The 18349-nt window shown below is 39.6% G+C and overlaps 1 protein-coding gene across 11 annotated transcripts in view; it reads left to right on the top strand.

The window, feature by feature from the left end:
* Positions 1 to 18349, top strand: part of ZBTB46 (zinc finger and BTB domain containing 46) — a 60897-nt gene that overhangs the window by 35595 nt on the left and 6953 nt on the right. For 9 of the 11 annotated variants that reach the window (XR_003922578.2, XR_003922577.2, XM_030008057.2 and 6 more), the window contains 5 exons: positions 208 to 489; positions 6294 to 6466; positions 7665 to 7716; positions 7812 to 8123; positions 14556 to 14731. Coding sequence is in view for 8 of the 11 variants with exons in the window: in XM_030008057.2 (XP_029863917.1) it covers positions 208 to 489; positions 6294 to 6466; positions 7665 to 7716; positions 7812 to 8123; positions 14556 to 14731 (995 nt within the window). In the remaining 3 variants the exon portion in view is untranslated. Of the gene's footprint in view, positions 1 to 207; positions 490 to 6293; positions 6467 to 7664; positions 7717 to 7811; positions 8491 to 14555; positions 14732 to 18349 lie in introns of those variants that run through there. The other 2 variants (XR_003922579.2, XM_030008059.1) reach the window with 2 other exon arrangements.

The following is an 18349-nucleotide window of genomic DNA, read 5'->3' as shown; positions in this document are numbered from 1 at the left end:
TCTGAATGGCCAAGTTCATCTTCAGACTTTTGGAAGAGGGGAGGTGAGAAACAACCCTCACGTGAAAAGTGCCAATAAGGCCAAAATAGGTGGTGATAAGTTCCCGGTTCTCCGTTATTTGGACCCATGGTTAGACAGGCACGCGTGGTCAGTGTGCCACATCTCAGGAATTTGTTGGCGTCTCTGACGGCTTCTTTCGTCACGCAGGTGCTGATGTGACAGTAACAGAGCCCAGCAGCTCTGACAGCAGAGTGGAGCGATCGGACCCGTACGCAAACGTCGACGAAGCCCTCGTCGGTGGGGAAGCCAGCTACATCTCCCAGCCCCTGACTCCGGAGAAGGAGGATGCGCTCCAGGCTGCCACCGTCGCCAACCTGCGGGCAGCTCTCATGAGTAAGAACAGTTTGCTGTCTCTGAAAGCCGACATGCTGGGAGAGGATAGTTCTCTGCTGTTTGAGTACTTACCCAAAGGCACGCATTCTCTCTCTCGTAAGTTTGTGTTTTTATATTTTTTGTTTACTGACACTTTAAGTGAAATCTTTAGCGAGAAGAAAATAGAGGTCACTGTCTCATTTATTACTACTGATACGTTTATATCCAGTTTCAAGTCCTGCTTAATCCCGCTTTCCATAAAATTTGGAAACCTGTGTCTGGTACTGATCCAGCTTTAATGTTAACTGCTGAAGCCATGGAAGAAAGTATTTAGTGCATATGTATGTAGTGCTTGTCCTCAAATATCTGTTTTGCTTGTTTGCAAAATGGTACTTACAGACAACATACAAAGCGTTTGAGTCCTTGTGGTAAAAGAGGTAGCTCCAAAGGTTTTGAATCTGAAATTGACTAATGTTGAAAGGCTTGACTGTTGCTCCTGTGTCTGTTGAAACAGTTGTGATTTTGTAGATCGTTTGATCTTTATTTCTTGCTGTTTACTTTTAGACCTCTCTCTAAGTAATGAGCAGCTCTTGATTGTTTTGTTATACTCGTGCATGGAAACGAATGTTTTTCTACTGATGATCTGTTGGAGACAGCTGATGGGTACCATTATGTGTGGACAGCTTATTTTTCAGCATACGTTTGTATTTTCTTCATTGCAATCGTAAAATAGTTTGATTCTGTAGTGCACAAAGAAAGAAAAATTATTAATGCTGTATTTTAATAATACTCTCAGAAGACAGGGATATAATTTGTGACATAAAATAGAGCAAGCAGTGGCTTTCTGAGTACTACGTGTTAGTTTCCGGCAGAAAAGGTTTATTTTAATCTATACTGAGAAAATTTACCAATTAAATGGAACGAAAAGTTCACTTAAGATATCTATTATTTTATTTTATTTTTACTTTCCTCAATGGCAAAAGATAGATAACTTCTAATGGTCACTTCAGTTGTATGATAAAGGGAAGTAACTGCACAACATAATGTCAGTCTTAGTATCTCTTTTCGCTTCTCATATCTGAAGAGTAAAATTACTTTAAAAAAATCTTTCAAAGTTTAGAGAGAAAAAGTAAAATTTTTTTACCTTATTCTGTAGCTTAAATGTTTGGGGGAGTTGCTAATGCAATATTCTTGTTTCTTCCACAGTAGTTAGCTTACTGAATGATCTCCAATTAAATCAGATTTAGGTGGTTCAAACTAGGCTCCTGGGTTGCAAATCCCTTCGTTGCAATGAAATAGCAAAGATCCTGTGCGGCAGTTCAATCGCCAGGCTTGCGTGCAGTGAGAAGAGTGCCCTCAGCTGGCACCGGGACGGGTGGGAGCGTCGATCGATGCACGGCTGCGAGGGTGATTTATGCACCGCGTGTTCGGATCTGTGACTCGTGACAGGTGAAATCAGCAGTTTCATCTTCTGTCATGATAAACTGTAATAATGATGGGCCTGCCCTCTATCCATCATCCTTCTCTTGGTTGGAGGATTTTAGATTTTACTTAAAAGCTGAAGGACCACTTGGTGTAAAGACAAATGAGTATAAGGCAGTGAGAAATTTGGGCTAGAAATTAGAGATTGCCTGCCCAGCTGAGAAGTGGAGTTCGGGAACAGGCATGGTGTAGGCAGAAGACCAACTGGGTTTAAAGTAAAGATTGATACATTTAGAAAAGGGGGGAAATGATAGCTCATTGAGGGTTGGGATGACTCAGGAGGTCCTTCCAGCCTGTATTTGAGGTCCCTGTTTTCCAGTCCTCTCACTATTACTTGAATTTCATTCAGCTAAGCTTCAATTATCTCATCTTTATGGAAGCAAAGTGAATTGCATAAGACAAAAAGAAGACTGCTCGCTTGGTCTGTAGCTCTCACACCAGTAGGTGGATGTGGCTGTGGCCTGGTAAGAGGATTTTTACAGAAGCAGGGAGTTAAAGAACGTATTTTTCTTTCATCTTATTCAGATTCATAGGTAACGATTTATTTTAATCACTTGAAAAAGATGTTCTGATATAAGACTCGCTTGCTTTTAAGTGGTCGTTACTGAATACAATAGGACATCAAGTTTAATGAGAATTTTCAGTGTATAAAAGGACAGTAAAGCAAGTGGTAAGACGATTCTGGAGATCTAAAAGCACAATCTAGGTTGGTGCTAGCTTTGTAGGTGTTTTTCACATTTTTCTTCAAACACAATTTGAGGATGTTGAGTCATTTCAAGTCCTGGGTTATATTAAAAAAAAAAAAAAAAAAAAAATAAAGGCAGGGGGAGTAGGCAGGAGCACAGTGAAAAACTTTTTTTTTAATTATTTTTTTTTAAACCAAAACCAGTGCAGTTTTCATCTGTCTGATTTGAAAAGGAAACACACTAATTTCAAGAATTTTAAGTGATCAGTCTCTCAAGTTTAAAAAATGCGAAGTGTGTTTTTAATAACTGCTATCACTGGATTGTCTTTGTATTCTCTTATGAAGCACTACAGTAAGTAACTGACTCAAGGAGCAGTGTTCACGTTTATTTTTCTTTTCTGGAGGAAAAGACTTAATGGAGGTGGACAGATCCAAAGAGTATATTATACATACTTAAAATTCTGGTAAGCTGTTTCTAAAGGGAATATTACTCTCCAAGTTACTGCATACATTACAAGGTTTAATTTTTTCTTCCATATAGTTCATTTTACCCTGCGTTCTTTTTTCCTAATTCATTGTGTATTGCAACAATCGTACGAGGTGTGAAATTACTTGACATTGAGCTGATGGAAAATGAAGCCCGGGATGTGTGGGGGGTGTTGTATCACTATGATGTAGTCAAACATAAGTACAGCATTTCTGAAGTTAACCAGTTCAAACTACTTTAAAATCAGAAGGGAAAATTTAAATACCTTGCCATTTGGGTTACACAGTTGCCAGATGACCTGCAGCTGAAGGGCTCTGAGAATTTATGACATTCATGGTGTATGATCAAGATTGACATTGTTATATGCTTGTCAGAAACCTAAAGAACATGTGGGTTTTGCAGAAAAAAAGTACATGTGAGTTATTCATGGGTAACACTGAGGTTGTCTTGGGATCCGTTAGTTAGTGAACCTGCAGAGTTTGTTGTTGGGGATGTCTTCCAGATAAAACGTTATAAGAGGTTCAGTTTTCCTCGTCTTTTTCGTGTTTTCGTGGTTTGTCTGTAAAAGCAGGTTATTCTTCACTGATTTCCAGTTTCGGCAGCGCTGTTCTACTGAGCTCCTTGGTTTAATAATGCGTGTCTTATTTCATTTACGATACTGAACTTTGGTAGCAGTTCCGTACGGTTACACCACATCTCCAAAAGTCTCAGAGGCTTTAGTTGACTGTTTTTAGCTGGTTTTGCCAAGTATAATCAAGAGAATGAGAATTTTAATATTCATTAGAAAATGAGTTGGTTAATTTACATCCTTGTTTTCTCATTAAAGAAAAAGAAAGTCAGAAAACTTTCAGATTTGGGGGTGACTGACTGCCTTAAAGGGCGACTATTCCATGTTTTCAGAATAGTACATTGCATACTTTTTTATATGTCTAAGTTTGGCTTTTCCTGTTTACCCTGTTGCAACTGAAACTGTTTATAGAAGCAATTCCTATGAAGCTTGCTGTCCAAGTGATTACATGGTACACAGAGCCCTTTTCTTTTGGGCAAACCAGCTAATACGTTATTTTTAGTTAGTGGTTCATTGGAGCCAATAATTTATACTTGCACTGGATTTTAAAGGAATACATTTTACATAGTGGTCGACTTTCCCAAGAGGGAGTTAAAGGTATTCAGTTTAGCGTGGAATTTTTGTACATGGTAAACGAAGATCTAGGGGAGAATGGATGCAATTTTAAATGAGATATAATAACCTTTGCCTTTCTCTTTTCCACAATAGTTTACTGTCCAGCTGTCAGAGAATACTATATTCATATAAATACTGCTAAACCAGTGCATCATCTTTCATATGCAAAGCTGACTGAAGGAAGGTGCTTTTGATTTCTGATTTGGAAGTTAAAATACTTTTCATTAAATTCATTCCAATACAAATTTAGGAAGGAAAAGGGTTTCTCACAGTACTAGTCAGAGTGGGACAAAACGTAAATTGAGGTGCTGTTCACGTTCTCGTGTACAAAGTATGGGCTGTTTCTGTGGGTTTGTCGTCTTGTGTTACTTGCAGTTGTGGAAACCAAATAAATATTAATTATTGTTCTAAAAATCATCTTTGTACTTTGTTGTGTTGTACATCTTTGTGGCTCGTGTTGGACGATTGAGTTTATTGTTTCTCCTTACTCTATTTCACTGCTCATTCAGTAGCCTTAACTTTTGCTTTAACCCGGAGATGCCTCTAAGTTGTCCGTGGTCACAGTGTGTAGCTTCAATGGAAACAGGGCAGTTTGAACCAGTTTGGGATGTTCAGGGGAAAAAAAGGAATGTGTGGATGTCTAGGCAGGAATTCTGCTATGGACCTGGAGAGCTGGATTCCTGGTAACAGTTTCTAATGGGAAATACTGATGAATTTGCTTTTTCCCCCATTTTTTCCTATCCTGAATTTACGGGGTTTTAGCATTTTGTTGTCCTGCCTTTAAATTGTAACAGCAATAGATGAGCACCACTAGAATGAAAACTTGAAGTATTGTTATCACACTTGAATAGAGTTAACTAAGTTGTGAAAGACTTTAGTCTGCGATCAAAGCGGAGGAAGGTAAATCAAACACCCAGCTTGTGGCACAAGAGCAGAATTTCCTTTGATAGCTGATAAAAAGTTAAGTTTGGGATTGTTCGCATTTAGAAACCTTTGTGCGGTTTCACTCAAATGCTTTGTTGTGACCCAGATCACAGTGTATTGTGTTCGGACATAGTATAAACTTTGACTTGTTATTTGTAGCTGCATTAAAGAGTGTGTGTTTTATATCTGTAAAGGTTTCAATCAGACTCTTTTGTGTTAGAAATAAAAAAGCCTTTAGGGCATAGAGTGCTTTCAATATGAATTTGTTTACTTTTATGCCTTATTTGCTTCTGATTTCACCTGCTTGCTTTTCAAAAATAATGACCTGTTCAATATGTCATTCCAATATTCAGTCAAGGTGTTTGTTACAGTTCGTTTAACAACTTGTAATGTACGCTGATCTTGATTACACAGTCTTTATTTGTACGTAGATTTGTCATTGATTATCAGTGCAGTTTCTGGAATATTGTTTACCATTTGGCTGTTGCTACAGTGTAGTCAAGAGGGTACGGTTCTGCTTTGGCCGGACAAATAATGTTCTCCTTTTGAACTTACGGTAGATTTTTAGAATGTAACGACTGTTAGGTATAATTGAATAGTTTTGTACAAATATTTGAACTTCTATGCTTGCTAACTATAGAATTAAAAGAATACTTTTTCCCATCTTTTGTAAAGCACTTTGAGATCAAGGACTGACAGTACTATATTAAATAAAACAGCGTGGTCAAATCTGGAGATCTGAAGCTTTGACGTAAATTTTCAAGAAAGCTAGTATTAGAATAAAGTTTGTGTGTACGTTACTTGAAGATTGAAATGTACGTGTTTGAAATGGTGCTTCTCCAAGAGGTGTCTCTCAGAAATGTGATTGCTCTGGATATTTGTGCTGCACTGTGCTTCTTTCTCCCGACGGACTCTTTAGTGACCGTGCCATGCGATGTAACTCCACTACATACATCACGCGCAGACGAGGCATTTTGGGTGGGGAGGCTAGTTTTAAAAAAACAAACAAAAAAAGCCTGGCATCACTGTCCTGCTGCATTCCCTCCCACTGACAGAAGATAAGCTGCGAGTGCTGGTGCGCTGCCTTTGCAAAGGCCTTTTTTAAAACCACCAGCTGGTGCTAGTTCACGTGGGTGAGATTCGTTTCCTGTGTTCCCCAGGGCCTGGCACCAACTTGAATCGTTCAAGGGGCGAATGTGATGGCAAAGTGGAAGCACCATCTCCCCCGCTGCCTTCATCACACCTTGCCACTCAGAGCCCCCCTGAGATCTGCTCTTCTGGTGAAATGTCACCAGAAACCATGATAAAAGGAGAGGTGCCTTCCTCAACCCAGGTAAGATCGTGGGGAAAAATGCAAAGAAATTTAAATGCAAAGGTATCTGTTTAATGAAATTTTCCCCAGTTAGGAGTACCTTGAAAGACCGTAATACCTCATACTTTGCTCTGTTAGCTTTTTTTTTTTTTTTTTTTTTTTTAAATACAGGTTATTTTCAAACTAGAAGTCTGTTGAGGTCAGGGCTGGTGGTGTCCTAATTTTAGCTTTTCTGCCTTACCTCAACAGCATTTGCATTCAAAAAACTATTATTTTTTTTTTTAAGTATACATGCCCTTTTTATTGTAAATCCCTTTGTTTGCAAAACATTACATACAAGAATATAATTACGGCATAAAGGTAGCTGAGACCCCGGCTATCCATTGCCCATTTCTGGCATTTTGCATTTGGGTTTCTTTGTAACTGTCTAAATTCAGATAGAAGCAGGCTGGCTTTCTGTATTACAGGAGTTTGACATAAAATCCATAGCTTTCTGTGGCATTTCTTAATATTTTTGAATGATACATTAGTTTCATTAAACAAATGGGCGGAAACACAGATTTTCCTTTGCAGCCACCTTAGAGCAAAGTGAGCTGCTCAGAACGGCTGGTAGCCGCTTGCCCAGTCTCCAGCAGACCTGCCCAGGCTGCATCATGCCTCTGCCTCATAGAGGGTTGCCATCTGCCGCACGCTGGCATATTGCAAATGGTTTATGAAAAAAAAAAAAAAAAAAAATCAGCTTTTATTTGTAATTTGGATCAGCAGTGCCAGAGCGCGTTGCATAAAGGGAAATACGCAGAAGGTGTTTGTTTTCTATGGGCTTTTCTATGTGGAAAAAAAAAAAGTAGCTATGTAGGGCTAAGGGAAAATTTTCCAGTTCTGTTGTATCTGCTAGAAATTTTCTATCCAGTGTTTCCCATTGGCCTGAGTGGGAGCTACAGATGCTTAGTGAGACTGGAAACTGAGTAGTTACCCAGGACCTTAAATAGGCATGTTGATTACTGTCTTCAAAACACCCAATCTTGCAAAATATGGCCCAGTTAACTTAGCTGCTTTGACAGTGAAAGCTTTGTAAAGGCAAATAGGGTTGCCAAGTCAAATAGTGAGCCTCACTTAAAGAAGGGGTGAAAGCAATGTTAAGATCGGAGTCTGAGCACTAACTACAAAGATGTGTTCTCGTAAATGCTTGCCTTAACTTAAGTCTGCTTTTCATTTGCAGGCCACTTATGATGGATTTTTAGCACTTTGGCAGTTTGATAACTCTGATTCAGGTAAGTAGAGAGAAAAATATATATTTTTTTAAACTATCATTCTTTTATACTAGAAGACACTGATTTGTACGTGTGTATGTGTATTTCTATTTTAGATACAAGTTTCTCGAGATCTGAAGACATGGACATAACCACTGATGGCCTGTTCCTGGATTCAGCCCTAGCCAAGAGGCTGACCTGTGGTTTCTGCAGGAGGGTTTTCCAGCGTGCTGAAGAGCTGAAGGAGCACATCCATGAGCACGCTTTCTCCGTGCTTCTCCCGTTCGACTTGGTTGACTGCTCCCGGCCTGGCCTTGCTGACAGCGTGCCTCCTGGCCATCTCGCCCGCTTCCAGTGCTCCAAATGCCCCGCGAGCTTCACTCTGAAATCAAACATGGATCGGCACGAAAAGACCATCCACTTCAACTGTAAGAAGATGCGATGTCCTAACTGTGCCAAGCTGTTTCGAGACAAGACAGACTTAAACCGGCATCTTATGTCTGTGCACTCGAACGAGCGTACTTTTGTCTGTCTCTTCTGTGGCAAGGGCTTTGGTACACAGAAGAACCTCACTAACCACGTGAAAGCGTGTTACCTGGGCTCTGCCCAGCTGGGCGGGTTGGAGCTTTTGGACAGTGTAGGACAAAACGAGGATCTTGAGGATGCGTAGCTACTGTTGCGAATATGAGACACTTCTTTTAAACTAGGAAAAGCAAATTGTTCCATTGTTCTCGTGCTGCAAATAAACGTATCGCAGGTGTAATGTAATAGAGTAACTTCCCCAAAGCTGATCAGGTTGATAATGTGCTGGTTCCAGATATTGTGTAACTGCAGCCACGGTGCAATTTTTGTGCAAAGATAATTTTTGTCAGTCCATGTTATGGGCACTTTGGCTATCTTATTGGTGTGATCATACTGTGTGCTTATACTACCTTAAACTTTTTTTTTATCAGTAGATCTCAAAGTGCTTTATAAAAGAAATGGTGATGTTTTCCTTGTATTCTCTGGGAAAATAACATACCTCAGCTTGTTGAGCGTGTTAGCAATAGAATTAATAATAGAATTCAGTCTTCTGAGTTCTGGTCTAGTGCTCTGTCCATTAGACAATTCAGGCATTTCAGGGTTTTTCAGCTTGAGATTAGGAGCTGTGAAAGCACTGGGTTGCTCAGCCCTGTAAGCTGTTTATAAAGTCTGGTTTTCTATGTCACTGAAAGGAGAAAAACATGCTGCTTGTTCATATGTACAACAGGGTATATTATTTGGGCCTGAAAGTTGTTGCAAGGCTTGTATATTTTATTGGTATTATGTTTGAGTACTTTTAGGACTTTTTAAAAAATACACTGGAGTATGGCTGTGGTCTTCAGGTATTCTGTAAATTTTTCTGACTCGTTTGTTTCATATGGTGTATTTAACTTAGCCAGACTGAATGTATGTTGTTCAAACGGAGGAGAGGAGGCTTTACATAGAAGATTTAATTGTAACTTAGGGTGCACATACAAAATCAGTAATGGTTGTTACTGGAGGATAGCAGTCTTACTGTAATTCCTATTTTATTATATGAAATTCATTTATTTTTTTAAAAGATTAAATATTTCTGTCTCTTGCTATATATTTACATTCAAAACCAGATCATAGTAACTGTGAAATAGAAGTAGCATAATTAAGCGTAGCACTTCCCAGCTGCTCTGCGTACAACACAGCTTGTCAGCAGCTTGAGGTTTAGGGTTGTAGGGTTGCTTTCCTTAATGTGCGAGAGAGACTGCTGAGGAGATGAAAGCAAGTTCTACAAATGATCTTTAGAGTTCTTCAGAAAAGTTCTTTCTCATAATACTGTTGTATCTCAGGGAGACAAAAATGAGAAATGTTTGGTCGTGCACAAAGTGGACTTGAGCAGCCTGGAGGTCTCCAGGCGAGAGTTTCTTGCAAAGCTGTTGCCTGTGGAAAGCTAGATGAGAGAGATCATCCCGTTCCTGCTGCCCTTGCCCTCGCAGAGAGGGAACAGATATATTCTGGTGCAGCACTGCTCTGCCCATTCCTGCTGTGAGTCCGAGCTTCAGGGAGACGGCTCTGTGCCGCGTTGGGGCTGGGTTTCTGAGGGTTAGGAAGCTGGAGTTTCCCTGCTTGGCTGAGTTCTTACTCTTCGTTTGGGAAAGGTGCGGTCAGAGTTGAGAATATGGTCCTATATAATCGGTGTAGTACACCATATTTCAATCATTTTTAAAAATTTTTTTTTTTTTTTTTTTTGCAAAATCATCTCTGTCTTTTTTGCTCTTGTTCCCATTGACATCTTTGGCATTGTGGATCACAGTTGTCTGTGAATGTGTATAGTTTAGTCTGTCAGCTTCCCTTGTTACAGATGTCAGTTTAACTGCCTTATAATTTATTTTGCTCTTAAATAACCAGCAAGTGAGGAAGGAGAAGGCTGAGCCAGAAGAGGAAGTTGTGACCAAAATGAGTCTAATCTGGAAATTTGGGAGCAGCATGGTAGGATTTGTCTGTATTGGAAAAGTAAGATGCTAGCAAAAGTAATTTCAGCAAATTCTAAAAGGCTTCGTTGACATGATAACAGTTAATGATGTTTCATGGTTGTTCATTTTTTCTCATATTTGAGAATTTAATTCAACATGGAACTCTCTTTTTCTATAGTCAGGTCAACTGATCCTCTCTAATAGAGGTTTAAGTAGTACTTTACTTGGCCTGTACATCAGACTACTTCCCTGACTTCACACTGAGAATTTCCAGTGTTTTCCTTCAGGATCAGGAGTAGTTTTTTTAAAATGTTAACCATAGGGTATAACATAGCAGAGGCTTACGGAGTTCGTGTAGAAAACTTTTTAAAAGCAGGATTTTTGTGTTAGAAAGTGGCATGGGAAGATGATGGGAAGTATAAGCTTGACAGTTAAATTGCACCTTGCTATTTATAACCTTAAACACAATGAGGATTAAGTGGACAAGAATTCTCTTAAAGTCTGTGAATTCTTCGTAATAGCCAAATGAGTGTAGTATTTCAGTGATGATTAACTACATACGGGTTTACAGAGTTAATACAAAGCAGCTCTATCGGGCAGTATATCACTAGTGCTTTTCCTTCTCTCAAGTCAGGGATGTAGGAGCCTATTTCATTTAGCAGCCTCAGTGAAATAAGTAAAGTTACTTGAGATGACGATACCAAAGGCTTTTTTCCAACCATTATTGTGTTGGTTTTAAAAATGCACATCTTCTGTAAATACTTTAGTGAAGTTAAGGACATAGATTTTTACTATTGCACTGTTTGTATTACGTTCTTCAGTTCTTGGTGCTGTTCTTCCTGTAGTTGTGTCCAGTAGCTAGTTATCTACGGCACTGCTGTTAACGGTCGTGATGATCTTGTTAAAGATTATTTCTTAGGACCTCAGTGCTGCTGTACGTAAGCTCTATAAAATATTGTCATTTAGACAAAAGATTATACTCATACCAAAGTTGGTATGTTGTTCATTAAATATATGTACTTGGTGGGTGCATATATTTAACAGTACTGTGAAAATGTTAACTCCGCAATACAGTTATTTTTCTAACAATGCTGTTGTTTTTCAGGTGTTTACTTTTGTAGATACAAGAACTAAATATATGGCTATTTGGTGAAAAAATAGTTTTCAATAAAACTATAGTTGCAAAAAGTGTTCTGTGACTATTTTTAAGTATAAGCGTACTAGAAGCTTGAAAATGTTATTCTCGAGTGACTTAAGCTGAGTGCGGGCAAAAGTAAACATGAGGGATCTTGAAATCAGAAAGTGTTACAAATATGTTGTTGGAAATACATTCATGTGTTGGAAACGTGGCTATTTGTGTGTGAAAGTAGCGTGCCAATGGTGCAGGTTGTGCACCTAACTTTTGGAGTTGCCTTTTCAGCTTCTACAGTAGCTCAGCCATAAAGTGAAGGGACAGGTACGGACAGTAAATGAGAGGAGGCATCTGCTCATTTAGGAAATGACAGGATCAGGTACAATCTGGCAATATAGGAAATAAGGGATTTTGTGGTGTTTTCTTCTCCAAAGCACTTTTGCTTCATAATCTTGGGATCTGGTTGCTGTCAGGATCTCCATGTCAATTTTTTCCAGAGTGAGTGGTTAAACCTGACTTGCCGAGCAGCTTGTCCTGCTAGCTGTGGTCTATACATGTAGCATGTTTGTGTTGTTGAGTAGTACTGGACATGGCCTTGGACTGGAGGAAGGAGGGTTACGTGTCCCCTCTTGACTTCCCTTGATCAGCTTATAGCTTGCTTACCTTGTCTAGACTCCATAGTAATAGGTTTACAGTGATCCTGGGGAATATAAGTGTTTGTGTGGCCTATCGCTAATAATCGAGCAGTTACAAGATCAGACCAGAAACGTATTTATCATAAATAGCTTTGTGTCATAAAATTGATACTTGCTGTAGAAGGAAGTGGGTTCCTTGCCTCTGATCATATAGACAAGGGGGTGTCAAATCCAAAGAAGAAGATAAAGCAAAAAATACTTTTCCTGTAGTAGAGAAAGAGTTTTCATATTCTAATAGTTAAAAAAAAAAAAAAGTATCTTGTAAATCAGAAGATGGGTATGGAGTAGGAGAAGGGCTGGGTTGTTAGGTTATCAACAAGAGCTTGCACAAGGCGCTGGGCATCAGGCCACATCAAAGTATCTCCTCTGGGAGGTTCCCAGAGCACTGCAAGTGCATAGTCACGTGAAACCAGCCCTTCAAAATGCTGCCTCATCTCAGTGAGTAATCTTTACTGACGGGTGAATAAAATATTCTTTAGTGTTCACTTTCCCTGTCGTCAGTATTGCAGCCATGGCCCAGGTGAGTAGGCTTTTTTTTTTTTTTTTCTTTTTCCCTTCTCCTTGGGCTAGAAAATTCTCTTGACAGCTTTACAAATGTGCTGAAAAACACCCCACCAAACCACCAAAAAAAAGCACCTGTAGGATGGACCACCACAGTTGCTGAGCAGCCCAAAGCAGCAAGTTAGGAGCACAAGACAATACTGTAAGAATATTAGATCCAATTCAAACTGCTAATCAAAGGAGTTGTTTTTTCCTCAAAGTTACCTGTGTGGAGGATTTGTTTAATTCCAAGTAGTCAAAACAAATGCTAAGACAAAACTCGTATCATGGCAGCTTTTAAGATCTTGAACCATGCTTTTAGTCTGCATTAGGACAATAAAAAACTTCTTAGAATACTACTTCTAAGATGAGCTTGTGTTGAACTGATTACGAAGAGTGGTGTTACCTTATTTAAAGATGCTTCTTAATAGTGTCATGTAGTTTGCACTTTTACATGAATGACAAATGTAGTTACTTTTCACATTGTTTTTACCTGTATTGGAAATACAAGACAAAGTAAATTTTAAAAACAGAAGGAAAAAAAAAAAAGCCCACAAATTGGGCTTTAAACGGCACAGAGTACATTGGCCTACTGACTTTCTTAAAAAAGGCCATTTTTAAGTAGCTGTTTTCCGGTGTACAGTGTAACTCCCAGGGCATTATTGGTGGTATACTAAAGGCATGCACTGCATATTCAGCTCATAGGGCACATAGGAGATAACATTTCAATAAGCATCTAAAAATATTGCAAAGTACTCAGTATGTTAGCAGCCGTATAGTAGGTCTGGTATTTCCCTTATTCCCTTAGCCTTCCTACGTAGACTGTTTTCATTTACCAAGAGCCATTTACATACGCGATAGTGTACTTAAGGTGATTAACTAGAACTTGCTTGCTTTCTTTCCCTCGTTGTTATGTAAACAATATATTGCTTTGAGAAATAACAATAATTAGAAGCAAAGTGGGTGAAAATTAACATACTAATGGAAAGCAATAGAATTATTAGAAGGCGGAGATTTAAAATCATATCCACGTGGACAGTCACTTCCAAACTTACAGTGGGTGGATGTCCTCAGGGAGTAACAAATACTCTGTTTTCACCTGCTGTATTTTGCATGCTGCACTTTCACTTTGTTTGGAGAAGGAAATACCAACGCTGCTGCTGTGTGCATTCTTCTGGCAAATTAGACCCTTGGGCTGTCGATACTGTACGCGTCCCCTGGGTCCGCTTTCAGTGCGCTTCTGAGGAGATGACAAGAAGAACAGAATCGACAGTGTCAGAACGGCTTCAAAGAATTCATCCCTTTTCTAGTTCAGCAAAATACAATTGGGAGGGACAGAAAAAAGGTCCATCAAGGGCTATATACAGTTGTAAGGAGGCTTGCAAGGGTTATGCTGTAATTCAACATTATGCATCCTTTTGTATTTCTGTATCCATGTCGCAATGGTAATACTAGTGGAGAGTTGGATAACGTAGAGTGTGTTTGTTCTAACTGTCCTCTTTCTTCTGGGTAATCCTTAGTCTCTGCACCTTCACAGAAATACTCCTGGAGTGTGTGATGATGTTCTTGCATCACCCCATAAATAAAACTAAAGCGCATGGCACTGGCAGGGTGTTATATTTGCGGTCTTCTGTTCACGGCTAGCTACTTCTTCCAAATAATAGTGTTAGAATTTTAGATCTTGATATTTAGGCTGATTTGTTACAATAAATCAGAATCATAGCAGATTGTCAGCCCTCTTTATTTGCCATTTAGCAAGCGTTAGGCAATGTGTGTTACAGACTGTTGCTAAATGTTCATGTGGTGGCTTGCTCAAAAGCTTCTCTGATGAAGGTACTTGCAGTTCTTAGCTTTAATAATCCAAGTGCAATAATATAGTGTAAGGATTAAAAAAAAATTGTAGACGGTTAAGAGGTGAGAGTGATTTCACAGTGAACTAATTTAATAGTGAAATAGTAAATGAGAAGACTGACCTTTTTGAGACGTTCTGAAAGTAATCTGCGTGTTTTGCTTGCTCTCTTACAGTCAACGAGTTCACAGTCATCAGGAAGAAATTCAAGTGCCCGTACTGCAGTTTTTCAGCCATGCATCAGTGCATCCTGAAGAGACACATGCGATCCCACACGGGAGAAAGACCCTATCCCTGTGAGATCTGTGGGAAGAAGTTCACCCGCCGGGAGCACATGAAGCGGCACACCTTGGTAAGAGTGCTGCTGCTGCGGGCCTTGGGTGGAAAGAGCCCATTTGTTCAGGTTAAAGATAACGGGAGCTTCATCTGATTTCGGTCTGTATTTTGTTTTCCCCTCTGCGGCTCCTCTGAAGACTTCTCCAGTACCTTTTTTTCCCCGCCTTTCAAAGGCCCCATGTCTCATTGCCTGTTCCTCCAGAGCTAACGTCCACCTGCTCTCCAGCGCAGCCTTCTCCTTCCCATGCAACCCTGACTGCCAGGGAGAGCCTGAGCATTCAGGACGGGAGGTAGAATAGCTAATGCTGTCTTCAGGATGGAAAAGGAAATATTTTTTTTTAATAGGTTGAATGACTCGGTGCAGAAGGCTTTAAAACAAAAGTCGCTCAGCAAGAAGAATTCGAGGCAAAGCTACTCGGGTCTGGCAGCGATTACTTATCAGAAATAATGTTATGCTTTATTAAAGATGGCTGCTCAAAACCGACAAGGAGGATGGCTGGTGCCATTGTCTGGCTTTTCACAACTTCTTCAGAAACAAAATTTTAAGCCAAACTTTGCTTTTTTTGCAGGGGAGAATTAATTTGCTATCTTAAAGTGGTTTCTCAAAGCTTGGTGTAGAGGTGATATTGTGGAAGAGCAAATAGTTTCTACATAATTATTGCATGCCAGCAAGCTCTGGTGCCCCTCTAATTAAGCTTGTAGAGAAAATTTGAATTTTTTTTCAAAATACTGGGGATGGTAGCTGTGAGGTTCTAATACAGTGAGATATAAAAAAAAATAATCACAAGAGTGTTGACAGTTTCAGTGACTACGAATTGATTTGTTGAGGTCATTTAAATAACTTTTTCCATATTTATATTATCTCTATATATCATATTTTTATTATCTAGTAAATTTTGAATGTAAAGAATATCTTACTGGAGGAGGTGTGCTTAGAGGAATTAATGTTTTCCTGGTTATAATTCTCAAAAAGCCACAAAGAACTTTAATTCCTTCATCCTAGTCCTGCAAGCACGTGCGTCCCCTTGCATACCTTCTTGCAAAGGCAATTTAATAGCAGTAATGCAGCGTGGTTCAAGTGTAACAGAATTTACAATTCCTTTTCTTGCTCTGTAAATTTTGATATTAATGAGAATCGGCATATTTTTACATACCATGGGGAAGGCAGGAAAAAATATATATATCCTATACCCTCCAGGACTGAAACTGAGGTGATCTGCAAATTAATTTTAGGTCTCATTGTTTTGCTGCTGGAATCATTCTAGGTGAGTGACTTGATTCTGTTGAGTCTGAAGTTCGAGTTCTGTTATACACCCAGGGAGGTGAGATCAGCTATTTGTGAACACATACAGGAGAGGATGTATGTCTGTCTGAATCTCTCTCTGACTTCTTTTATGTCAGGAACGAAGCTAGTTTTGAAAATACCAGCTGGATTACAAATTTTTATTGCCAGTTCCTGAAAAAAGTGCAACCCTGACAATACCGATTTGTTTTCATTTCCAAAGAGCCATAAATGACTCCGAGGTATCTTGGAATGGATGCACTAAAGAAAAAAGGACAGGGGTTTGGTGTTTTTTTGGTACTGTGGTAAGGCCCCAGAAAAATTCCAGTTTCAGTATTTTTCTGAAGTTTCTTTTGAAATGAAGCTATGAAAAGGTATATTTTCTTAAATGCAAATGACACCGTGATCTTCATTTACAAAAGCGGTAGAGCAGGCTGTCTGAAGTGCTTGTGGCAAGGTTAACTGCTGGATTCATACGCTTTGCTTGTCTTGTCATCTTATTTCCGGTGCGTCTGATGTTTTGGGGCTTAATTGTCAACTCTCAGGTAAATCTGTAAAGATGAATGCTGGTGTGCATCAAATAAAAATGTGCGTTATAAAAATAACATGTAGGAAAAGGAAGTAGATTTAACACACCAAAAACCTTGTTTCTGTCTGTTTCTCAACTGATAACCAAAGACAGAAGAGGCTATTTTAGTTTGTTTAACTCAGATTAAAAAGCATATTTTTATAGTCTTTTATATAAAATTCAAATAGAATAGAAACGCTTGTTTTCTTTGAATTGGAACATTAAAGTACAAACAAGATTTTCTTTCCAAAAAATCTTTGCATCTCAAGTGATACTTCTGTGTGGCGGCAGACCATAAACCAAGGTTTCTCGCCCCGTTGCAGTGAACAGGCTGTGTCCAGAAGGAAGCACTACCCCTGTAATACCCTCCAGGTTTTCAGCTTAAAAAAACTTAACCAAAAGTTTCTTGGTTCTAGTTTGAAGTGACTTGTCTCCTTGTGATTCTATTTATACTGAACTTTCTTACCTGGTCTGTCGCAGCATCGCAAGTGACTGCAAACTGCTTAAAACTGGCAGGATAAATTTAGATGGGAAAGAGCAGCTTTGTTTGCATACAGAGCTTCTACTTCCTTGCGGTAGCTTTTTTAAAAAGTTGGTTTTTTGTTTTTTTTTTTAATTATTTTTTTAAATCCGTAGAGAACTTGGTTATTATTGCAGGCATTACACCGCCTCTGCAGCTTGCTCCGTCCCTGCTGCTGTTGCAAAAGCGTGTTCCTTTTCCTGGGAAGAGCTGCTGCCCACTCAGCTGGAAGCCAGTTGTCCGCTCGCAGCAGATGCCGGCGTTTCGGTGCGGCACAGCTTGCCGAACGGCGGTGCTGCTTGTACCGGGCAGGCGGTTAGCCCCGGCCCCTTGCACCGGGGTGATCAAGGGGCTTGCGTGATGAGTTGCTATGGTGTTCAAAACCCCACCATCTACTACCGCTTCCTTTCGTGCGTGTGTGTCCATTCGGATGAGTGCCCAGCCATCTGCTCGGGGGACTGCCTGCTCCCCGAGATGTCCCTTCGTTATTTCCTTGGGGTGTCGTTGGGGTTCTGGTGTTCCGGAGGCAGATCCAAGCAGTGAGCTCAGTCCTGCTGCAAGCAGGCAGATTTCAAGATCTGTTACTAGTTTTGCAGCAGGGAACACCTTGTCGTGCCAGCTGGTTGCCTCCATCATTTTGTTTCTAAGAACTTTCCCTTTTTTAAAATTTTTTTTTCAGAAATTTAGGGTGTTGTCAGCACAATGTTTTCCCCTCTCTGCCTTGGAATATGGGTATTTAGTCAGAACGTGGTCTTTCTAATGGCATTTTCAGATACTGAGGGCCAAACGGCGTTTCTGTGTTTAATACTTACTAGTTTCGCTATAAGGAAAATAGGATTAATTTCTGCTCAGCTCCATCCAGTAATATGGTTCATTTGAATATGCTGACTAAACTGTCAGCACTGGAAGAGAGGGAAAGAGGTGATCAGTTTTTTTTAACAGATATTTCAATTACGCATCGTTTTAGTACCTGTTTTATAATTTCTTTTTTGTATGGCTCTTTTAGCCCTTATTCTGCACCCTCGACGACCTTCTGTAATCCTATTCATCTTTTGATGCCTGAAAATCATTCTTCTAACAGTTACAAATGACTGATGCCTATAGATCCTGTTGGACGACTCTGACCAGCCCTGTCCAATTGCTTTTAAAAAAGCTTACATGTAGTTTAAAAAAAAAAATAAAAAAATACAATGACTTTGCTTGACGCAGTTGAAGAATACACCGCGAGGACTAGCTCAGAGCAAGGGAAGCCTGAAGCCAGAGC

This window comes from Aquila chrysaetos, chromosome 3 (assembly GCF_900496995.4).
Source record: "Aquila chrysaetos chrysaetos chromosome 3, bAquChr1.4, whole genome shotgun sequence".
NCBI classification, from domain to species: Eukaryota; Metazoa; Chordata; class Aves; order Accipitriformes; family Accipitridae; genus Aquila; species Aquila chrysaetos.
Note: the sequence above shows the minus strand (reverse complement) of the source record. Positions and strands in the feature narration are given on the sequence as shown.